Source organism: Rousettus aegyptiacus, unplaced genomic scaffold (genome assembly GCF_014176215.1).
Source record: "Rousettus aegyptiacus isolate mRouAeg1 unplaced genomic scaffold, mRouAeg1.p scaffold_m13_p_3, whole genome shotgun sequence".
Taxonomy (NCBI): Eukaryota; Metazoa; Chordata; class Mammalia; order Chiroptera; family Pteropodidae; genus Rousettus; species Rousettus aegyptiacus.
This window is the reverse complement of record NW_023416306.1, coordinates 16,760,815-16,770,474: the sequence shown is the minus strand read 5'-3', so window position 1 is coordinate 16,770,474 and position 9,660 is coordinate 16,760,815. Positions and strand designations below refer to the sequence as shown.

The 9,660-nt window shown below is 57.3% G+C and overlaps 1 protein-coding gene across 11 annotated transcripts; it reads right to left on the bottom strand.

The window, feature by feature from the left end:
- Positions 1-903: 903 nt before the first annotated feature.
- Positions 904-8,756, bottom strand: KIF12 (kinesin family member 12). Of its 11 annotated transcripts, none has more exons than XM_036218252.1 (20): positions 8,371-8,756; positions 8,023-8,088; positions 7,850-7,928; positions 7,593-7,671; positions 7,408-7,483; positions 6,880-7,014; positions 6,556-6,691; positions 5,671-5,762; positions 5,345-5,501; positions 4,517-4,635; positions 4,331-4,435; positions 3,651-3,753; positions 3,478-3,568; positions 3,229-3,315; positions 2,752-2,842; positions 2,576-2,680; positions 1,874-1,974; positions 1,665-1,783; positions 1,483-1,504; positions 904-1,312 (listed from the first exon to the last, which is right to left on the bottom strand). In XM_036218252.1, the coding sequence occupies exons 6-20, from the start codon at positions 6,973-6,975 to the stop codon at positions 1,138-1,140; spliced, it is 1,599 nt and encodes a 532-aa protein (XP_036074145.1). In that variant the 5' UTR covers positions 6,976-7,014; positions 7,408-7,483; positions 7,593-7,671; positions 7,850-7,928; positions 8,023-8,088; positions 8,371-8,756; the 3' UTR covers positions 904-1,137. The 11 variants fall into 11 exon arrangements, with proteins under 11 accessions (XP_036074145.1, XP_036074146.1, XP_036074147.1 ...); XM_036218253.1 differs by having other exon boundaries at positions 7,593-7,720; positions 8,371-8,579; XM_036218254.1 differs by having other exon boundaries at positions 7,593-7,720; positions 8,458-8,572.
- Positions 8,757-9,660: the final 904 nt, after the last annotated feature.

Here is a 9,660-nt window from a genome sequence, read left to right as displayed (position 1 = left end):
TGGCTAACCTTCCCTGACCCCCTCGCCAATTTCTCCTTGGGTGACCCTCCTCCGTGCCTCCAGTCCCCTGGGTTTCCCATCAAAGCACATGTGTGAGGTTGAGTGGTCAAGTGTCAGCCTGTCTGTCCCCCGCAAAGCCAGCTTGCTCCTTGTGGGTCTTGTTTACCACCTGGATCTGCAGTTGATGCCAGTGGTGTTTTTGAACGAGTGAATTTATGAACCAATGAAGAAATGAGCCATCTGGCTCTCAGTCTCCCTAACTACAAAATGGGAGAGTTAGGTTAGCCTCATGGCTTTTCGTAATGAGGTTCTCCCACTGGCACCCCCAATTTCTCATGTCAGGCCTGGACTTCCCCATAATGATACACCCTCTGCATCCCCCTGGGCACTATACCAGGAATTATGAGACTGCTCACCTCTTTGACCTTCATTAGAGGGCAACAGGACAGGGAGCCATGTCCCCCATGTGACTGGACACCAGGAAGTGAGTGGTCCAGGGAGGGTGCAAGGCTTCCCTGGGGTCTCAAAGCAGGGCTGTGGCGTCAGAACTCAGGTCTCGTGACCCCTGTAGCACCAGGCCACATGCAGCTGGCACAGAGAAGCGAGCCCCTTAGTCTGCCACCCACCCCAGCTTGAGGCCTCATCAGTTTCCGCCAGGCCTCCTTCCTGGGGGTGCTCACGCTTTGATTCCCACGCTTGCCCAGTGGGACACAGCAGTTGTTCAGCTAACACTTGCATAATACACGAGATGGGAACCTGGACTACTTCTGATCAGAAGGGGACACACACCTCCGCCAGGGTCTTTGCTTCCTCTTCTTCAGACTCCCCCGAGCCCCTCCTCTCTGAGATGTCCCCATGGGAAGTGACCGACTACCTGGAGGACAGGACTAACCATAACCAGACTTGGAGCTGAGGTCTCTCTTTATTGATACAAGTATTTCATCACCTGCTGCCTGGTTTCTCCTGAATCTGGTCTCATTTCTTATAGTCTGGGGTGGCCCCCTCCCATTACTCCCCCAACTTATTCTCCGGCCCCCACCCCCTGGCCCTCGGGAGCTGTCCTTGCCCAGCCCTGCTGCTATCTCCATTGGACAGATGGGGAGACTGGAACCCTGGCGTTCAGAGCTCAGCCCAAGGTCACACGGCGGTCTCCTGGGTTTCCGGTTTGCCCTCAGCAGGGAGCAGGACTCTGGCTGGGGCTTCGTGTGCTCTCACTGCGGGGGTGGCTGGCTCCGGCCACGCCTCAGAGAGCTGCCAATCTGGTCTCTGAGAGCCTCCAGCCTCCGGGCCAGGTTTGGAACTGTGGCCCCACCTAAGGGGCACAATGACACTCGAGGCCTGCACTACTACTACCCTGGGCCCCTCCCTGCCTGGGCCCCTCCTTACCCAGACCCATCAGGGTCCTAACATCCTCTGGGGAAGCCTTGGGTGGTACCCACTCCCTGCCCCGCCCTCCCCCACATATACCATGGGCTCTGATACCCATCTGGGATTGCAGGCAGCCCTAGGAAGAGAATTTCAAGTTTGGAAATTAGAAAGGTCTTAGAAATCACCTCTCAACATGCACCCTATTTCAAAGATGGAAAGAATGAGGTCTGGAAAGGGTGGGTTCAGGCCCAAGACCACAGAAAGCAGTAGGGGCTCCTCCCTCTTTCCTTCTTCACCTCTTAGCACCGGTGATGTGTTCGGGGGCTCCACGGGCAGGGGAGGTGCAGAGGGCACCACCTCCGCCTTGGTCAGCATTTCCGCCAGGACTCGGGTCTGAGTCCAGTCGCTGTGACTCCTGGGCAGGGTGAGTTGGGTGGTGGGAGGTGAACTTTCAAGTTCCCAGGCCTCCTCTTCCCCAAGCCCAGTGCTCCAGCGCCCAGCCTACCTCTCTCTCTGGTACTTGGCAGAGCCAGGGCTGCACGGGGGTGCCCAGGGTGAGTGCTGCACAGAGTGAGACATGCCATTTGGGGCCTTAGGACCAAACACCTGCAGGTAAGACCAGAGCCAACGCTGGGGGACCTCAGCCCTGCCTCTCTGTGCCCTGCTTCTCCAGTGCTGACCACGACACCACCATCCCTGCCACACCTGCCCCACCTGCCCCACAGGACACCAAGGACGCCGGGTGAGCATAAAGAAGCAAGGTCTTGGCTGCTCTTTCTGTGGGCAGTGGGTGGCCCTTGTAATGTCCTCTCAAAGGGCAGGAACCCTGTCTGGTCTATACCCGAATCCTCAGTGCCCAGAGCAGGTCTAAGACAAAGCAAGGAGCTTAAGGGAGAGTCAGTGAACAAGCGAGTGAACGCGGGAATAATAAGCAGATGCATAAATGAGTAGTAGGTAAGTAAATGAATGAGGGAGCAGATGGTAGAGTGAGTTCCTATAAAAGAAGGCGGGATGAGGAGGGAGGGGCGGCAAGGCAAACAGCTATTCTGAACCTCGGGCAGCGGGAGCCCCAAACCAGCCACTCACCCCAGTGACCCAGCCTGGGACGCTAGAGGCCCTGGAGCTCTGGGGCCTCCCGGACTGACCACCTAGATCAGGGTCTCCAGCTCTTCCAGATCTCCCTCATCCCTACCTTGGTCTTTCCTACCTGGGGCAGGTGGAGCTCCCTCTGTGGACAGGCCCAGTGGGCCAGTGGTGCTCGGCACAGGGGGCAGAGATGACAGCAGGGGCAGGAGCAGAGGGGCGGCAGGGCCTGCGAGAGGGCGTGTCAGAGGCTTCCTGCCATCCTTGCTCCTTCCCACTTCGGGCTGGGTCGAGACTCACATGGCAGGAGGGAGCCGGCACCATCACACAGGGGCATGGGGGGGCTGGGCCAAGGCCTGGCTGGCGAAGGTAGCAGGCGGAGAGGAGGCGCCTAAAAGAGAACAATGGGGTCCGTGCCTTCGGCCCTCAATCGTACCACCGGGCTGGCCCCCACGTCCCCTCATTTAACAGACACTCCTGGAGCACTAAGTGCCAGGCGCTGTTTGTAATGCTTTACAAAGGAACTCATTTCGTCCAGTCCTTAAAACACCCTGTAAGGTGGGTACTGTATTATCCCCATTTTACAGATGAGGAAACCCAGGCAGTGAGAGGTTACATGACTCACCCAAGGTCACACGGCCAGTAGGTGCCAGAGCTGGAATTTGAACTCAAGGAGTCTGGGTCTAGAGGTCAAACTCTTAACCATTTCCTCAAGCCACCCTTTTCCCACCTGCCCTCTGTCCCAGGGCCCGTCTCTGGGCTGGTGGCCACGCTCACCGCTCCAGCTCATGGACCTGCTGTGTCAGGAGGCGCTGCTCATCTCGGGCCAGGTCCCGGCTACTCTGCAGCTGGACCTTTTCTTTCCTGGGAAGAACAGGCCCCAGGAAGGTGATTGGAGGCAGGTGGGGACGGAGGGGAGCTTGGGGGGCGGGGCGAGGGGGGGAGGGACGGGGCGGAGTGTGATTTGCCAGAAGCAGCCCAGCAGTGAGGGGTGGACAGAGTCCCCTGGCTGGGGCGGAGCCCTACCTGAGCCTCTCATTCTCTAGCATGAACTCCTGGAGCATCCCATAGAGGTTCCGCTGGGCCCAGGCCACCCGGCTCCCACTGAATCCGGAGACTGCAGGGAACGGGGAGGCGGCTGAGTCCACGGGAGCCCCAGACCCTCTCCACACCTCATCTGACCCCCAAGGAACACATACCTTTGGCGTCCCTTTGGCCCAGTTGGGACCGCAAGAGACGGTTCTCCTCCTGCAGCTGCAACATCTCAGTCTCCAAGCGCGGAGGCTGCTTCGCCACAGGAGACTGCACGGAAAGAGGCCCAGAGCTGCCGTTTATGGTCATACGAGTTGTGCACTGCACAAGGGCTTCTGGGAGTGGGGAGTGAGTGTGGCCTCAAACCCAGCCCATGCTTCACTGATCAGCCTTGCCTCCTGGCCCAGGGCTACATTCACTTGGGGGGGGGGGCACCTTGTCCTAATTGCATCAAAGTGCCTGTGGCCTTCGCTGCATGGCTGGAGGGCCCACTCTAAGCCGGACCCTGCTCCATGTCACACCATAAACTCAGTTCTGTTCAAACCTTGGCCCAGATTCTGACTCTAAACAGGACCCCACATCAGGCCCCAACTCAACTCAGACTTAATAATACCAGTTGGGATCCAGGCTAGACCCTGAATCATATCCCAGATCAGACTCCAACCTTCGACCTGCCATGACACTGACCATGACCCTGACACTGACCCCACCCTACCCGATCACGACCCCATCATCGGGATTCCAACTCTAATCCTAACCGACTCAGCCTCAGACTTTGACATGACACCAACTCAGGCTCCAGCTTCCGCCCAATCCTCAACCTCTGCCTGTGTCTTCCTCCGTTCACCTTGGGGGCCTGTGGTCGAGTGGTGACCCGCTGAGCTCGGCTGGCATACCGCAGGGTACTAAGAGTCTCAGGAAGGCACTGGGCTGAGGGGGACACGCAAGCCACCTGCGGAAGATGGCCTGAGTGTTCCTCTCTGGCAGCCCCTCCCTCAGGCCCCGGCCCTCCCTGCCGGCCCCGCCCAGGTACCATGAGGGTGACCCCACGCCCCCCCAGTGAGTCCGCCAGCAGCTTGGTGAGCTTGCTGTCTCGAAAGGGGATGTGGCTTTGCTTCCGCTGTGGGTCCAGGAGCAGGGAGATGCAGTGACCTGAGTGGGGAGAGGAAGGCCCGGCAATGTCACACCCCTTGCCCAAGACCACCCATCTGGTCCATGCAGAGCCGGGATCTTCACCCAGGCCTGTATGACTCTAAAATCCCTCTTTCCAAATGAGCTTATTCCTCTTTCAAACTGGACCCTGCCACCAGACTGGGGCTCTTGAGAGCAAAGAGGGCTCTGTCCAGCCTAGACTCCCAATACCAAACAAAGGGTCTGGCACTCAGCAGGGGCTCAGGAAATGTCTGCCGAATTAACTGAAGAGGAGCTCCCTGAGTGTCTCCCCACGCACGTGCAGAGGAAGGGCTGGTGACATGGAGTGGGCGTGGGAAGCCAGGCCAGTTCTCTCCCTCTCACTGGACCTCAGTCTTCCCAACTGCACAAGGGACCAAATGAATGTCTGAGGGCTCATACTCTGCCCCTAAGGGTGTCTACCTCCCAAAGTGGAACGTAGCTTTATTCTAACAGAATAAAGTTTACAGGGTTTATAAAGTCATCGACAAAGTCCTAAGAGGGGAGGCATGAGTCAACAGCAAGCTGAGGCCAGAAGGAGGCCTGAGGCTCCTGGCTCACAGCTCTTTAACTCTCTTCCACATACTACAATTCCACTGGCTCCACCTCCTCACCACCCCTTCCCCGTGGGCAGCTACAGATCAGGCAAGAGGGGGGACACAGGAAGTCATACTTGGCCCCCAGGTCTTACCCAGGGCCAGCAGGCTACGGTTGATGCTGTTGGCCTCGAGCATCAGCTCCCCACGGGATCCTGTGGCTGCCACCTTCTCACTGCCGGCCAGGTCTACAAAGCACAGCTTCCCACCTACAGGGTGTTCCCCAGGATCCACAGGAGACACCTGCTGGGACTGAGGGGGTTGTGGCTTGATGCGAATTGGGAGGAACTGTCCCCATCAAAGTCACAAAGCCAAGGTTTCCACTAGGACCCCTTTGCATGCCAGGTTGGTTTATACCCCCAGAGGGAGACCCCTGCTGGGTGGCCCTGGGCCAGCTCCTTCCTCAGGCTGGAGCACTCACAGTTTGGCGGCTGATATAGAGTGTGAGCAGGGCATGGCTTCGGCTGGAGGCCTGGTTCAGGGTATGAGCTGAGCTCCTTCGACGACTAAGACCTGAAGGGAAAAAGCATCAGGAGCTGGACCTAGTAGGAAGAGCAGGTGGTCACCAATGAAGGAAAAGGAGGAAAAGCATACTGGTAGAGGGGCCGGCCCGTGCAAAGGCACAGCGGCGGGAAGGGGGGAAGGACGGGAGGCGGGGCACGGTTCTAGCACAGACAGGTGAGAGGAGGATGGACAGAAGTGACCAGAAGAATGTCAGATTCATATCTGATAAACGTTCCTCCTATTGTTGTGTGGAGGGAGGGAGAGGGAGCAGAAAGATCACCTGGAAGGTGTGGCACAGCACCGGGGTAGAAAACCCAGAGTCCCAGTGTCCCCAGTGGCTGCCACAGGGGGGATGCTCGGTAAATATTTGATGAATGAATGAATGAATGAGACTGGAACGGAGGGGCCCTGTAGGCTGGGTTAAGGAGGTATGACCTTTGCCTAGGGTCCGGAGGATCTGGGGAGGAAGAGGGATGTGGTTTGCTGCATGGAACAGCATGACTGGAGCGGGCGAGCTCTGAGGTGAGATAACCTCTCCGGGGAGCAAAAAAGAGGCCTGACTGAGGCCGAGGCCCTCACCTGGAGAAAGAGTGGACCTGGAAAGAGTTTGGAAGGTGGATCAGCAGACCTGGGGGTGGGACGGGGCCACCCTTGTGTCTGAATTGTTGGTTTGCTGGCCCTTCGCTCCCGCAAGGGTCATCTCTGAATCCCCAGCTCCAGCCAGGGGCACTGAATGCAGGCAGGGAACGGTCGAGGGATGGGTCTCCCCTGGACCCCAAAGCTCCCCTGAAGCAGCACGAACCCATTTGCAGAAGTTCCATCAGAGCCTCCAGACTCCCAAACTCCACCACCCGCAGCTGCTCCACATAGAAGCCCCGGGTCTTGTTCCAGCGGACAGGGAGGGGCCGGGAAGATCCCAGGCTCAGCAAGTCTCGAACCTGGGTGACGAGGGTGGCGGGTGAGGGAAGGGTCCCTGAGTCCATGTTCCATCCATCCCAGACCTTACTGACCACAGCCCTCCTCCCGCCCCCTACGCACACCTATTCCGTCCCTTGACCCAGGCTCCTTGGGGAGAAATGCCTTCTTTCAATTGCAGGCTGTCTTTCTATTCATCTTAGTTCCCCACCTGCTCATTGTAGATCTCCAGATAGGATGCACGGAGGGTGACAGGGGCACCTAGGTTCTGCACGCGGTCTAACAGCCAGGCGAAGGTCCTCTGCATGATGCCACCCAGGCTGGGGGGTATGGGTACCCCCTCTCCCTGGAGGCAGAGACAGCCGAGCCTGAGGCTGGGTCACCACCACCGCCACCACCACCGCAGTAATGGCTGTGCTTTGGAGAGCCCTCGCTCTGCCCCAGGAACTCGGCCACGTTCCCATATGACATCTCATTGAATTCTCACAGTCAGCAATATCACTTCCATTTTACAGACGAAGAAACTGAGAGCTAATAAGCGAAGGGGACAAAATTCAAACTCCATATTGGGCAGGTCCCTTCACCTCCCTGGGCCTCAGTTTCCTTATCTGCAAATACGTGGGGTTGGGCTACACTGTCCAAGGCCCTACCTTCTGGGAGTCTGCACAGCCACCCGCTCCCCAGAGCTTCCAGCTCACCAACCCCTGAAGCCTGGGGGCTCCTCTTACGCTTGGCCCACCTGGGGAGGAGGCCCGGTCAGGGTGTAGGTCTTCCCGGAGCCGGTCTGGCCGAAGGTGAAGACGGTGCAGGAGAAGCTGCAGGTGGCAGGGGAGCGGCTGGACCCAGGCAGAGGGCGGGGGTCCAGGCTCGACAGCAGTGTAAAGACAGCGTGGGGGTGCGGAGCATCCCCGGGGCCTCACTCACCCGCGCAGCGCCAGCTCCCCTAGGCGCCGCACACCGCACACCCGGAACACGTCCTCCTGCGTGCACGCCCCGTCCAACACTGCGCCGAAGCGGAACGCTACGTCTGGGCCCCCGCCTGGGGGGCTCACCTAGGGGAAGGGGCAGTGGAGAAGGGGCAGGGCCTGCGGAGGGCGGGGTCTGGGCAATCTGGGGCAACGAAGGAGGCATCCTCTAGATAGGTTTTTTCGGGGGAAGAGGAGGGTAGGGAAGTTCCTTACCTGCAGAGTCCTGGTCCCTGAGCAATGCAGAGCGCTCTGTTCCCCTCGACGCAGCTCGGCTGCGTTCATGGGGCGCACCCTGGGATCCGACAGGAGGGTGAATGATTCATCCTGATGTTTCCATCAGCCCTTCCCTTCCTCTCTCGGGTACCTCCTAGCCAACCTATACTCACCTGAGGACCACCTGGATGGGCGTTTCCGGCCTCTCTGGCCCCCGCTCCAGGCTCCGTGCGGGGTCCCTGTGGCAGCAAGGTGAGTTAAACCATCCCTGCACCAAGGGGCTCCTGGAACCTCCCAGATTCTCTGCTTACCCGTCAGAGGACCCAAGTTCCTCCATGTCCAGCTTTGCACACGGAGTTAGCTCCACCTCTTTCCTTTCCCTCTCCTCTACCCTCCCTTCTCCACCACACTAGGACTGGCTACACACCTTACATCCCCCACCCCTGTCCCCCTTTCTCAGGCAGTCATCCATCCGGAAAGGCTGGGCCTGCCCAGGGCCAGCTAGTTAAAGATTTACCCACCCCCACTGCTGTGGTGGAGAAAGTCTCTCCCAAGCTAGAGGACCCCTAGCTAGGGGGTTGCAGAGTCTGAGGAGCCCTTGCTCTTGCCTAGCGCCATCAGGAGGGACCACCCGGACCAGCCTCCTCTGTGCACAGATGGGAATACAAGGCAGGGGTAGGAAGGACTCAGCCAAGGCCACACAGCAAGCCTGGGCAGAGCATGGACAAGGCTGTTCCTACTCTATCCACATATTCCTCCAGTTCTGTAATCTTCACACCCCCAGCACCTCCCCTTCCCAGTCTCTGGCAGCTCCAGCTACTCCACAGTCCAGGGACCAAGGAGGGGAGAACCCTAGAGGGGCGGGAAGGGCTAGGTCTCTACTCTAGGAAGACCACGGCCGGATTGAGTTCTTGACTTTAGTTGACAGAAGTCCCGGAAGCCTCTAGTTAAACATCGGCCACCTGCTTCTCCGATGCCAAGGTCAGGACTGCTGTTTAACCCTCTCCTGGTCTGGCTAATAAGAGTAGCAGACATGTACGTAGATTGTGTTGGTGTGGGGCACTCGCCTATTCAGAGCCAGACTCCCTGCTGGGCACCAGGCAGAGAACTCACAGTCTTACTGGGGAGTGTGCTATCTAGTATGCAGGGGGTTGGAGGAGTGTTCGGAGGCCTGTAGGGACAGGGAGGTAAGGGTCTTAGGTAAGAGTTATACGGTCTTCTAGCAGGATCTATAGGGAGAGTTAGGAATAGCAAAGAGCCACTGTCCCCAGCTCCGCCGCTAACATCCCAGAGAGCCTTGGGCAAGTCATTTTTCCCTTTCTTAACCTGTTTCTTTCTTGTAAAAATAAATTAGTGATTTTACAGAGTTGCTCTGAGATTTCAATAAGACAGTGTACAGATGGTTCCTGACTCAAAATGGTTTAACTTATGATTTTTTGACTATGAGAGCGCAAAAGCAATAAGCATTCAGTAGAAACTGTAATTCAAATTTCGCATTTTGAATTTTTTCTTGGGCTAGTGATATGTGGTCCAATACTTTCTCATGATGCTGGGCAGCAGCAGTGGGCACAGCTCCTGGTCAGCCACACTATCACAAGGGCAGACAGCTAAGACTCTACAGTGTAGAATGAAATGCATTTACGCTTAATGTATTTTAAACTTACGATGGCCTTATTACCGTAAGTCAAGGAGCATCTGTAATTAAGAGTCACAAATTGTACAGAAGTATCTACAAGCCAAAATAAAAATCCTTCGATGATCTCCAAGATTCCTTTCGATTCTGAAATTCCCTAATCTATTATAAAAATTTT

What these genes read in the sequence shown, in the direction of transcription:
- KIF12 (XM_016126312.2), bottom strand. Translation starts at nt 8,186, where the DNA reads ATGGAGGAACTTGGGTCCTCTGACGG. An exon ending in GAACTTGGGTCCTCTGACGG is followed by an intron (nt 8,089 to 8,160) that starts GTAAGCAGAGAA and finishes TTGCTGCCACAG; the next exon opens with GGACCCCGCACGGAGCCTGG. An exon ending in CTGCCTGCAATCCCAGATGG is followed by an intron (nt 1,313 to 1,482) that starts GTATCAGAGCCC and finishes TGTGCCCCTTAG; the next exon opens with GTGGGGCCACAGTTCCAAAC.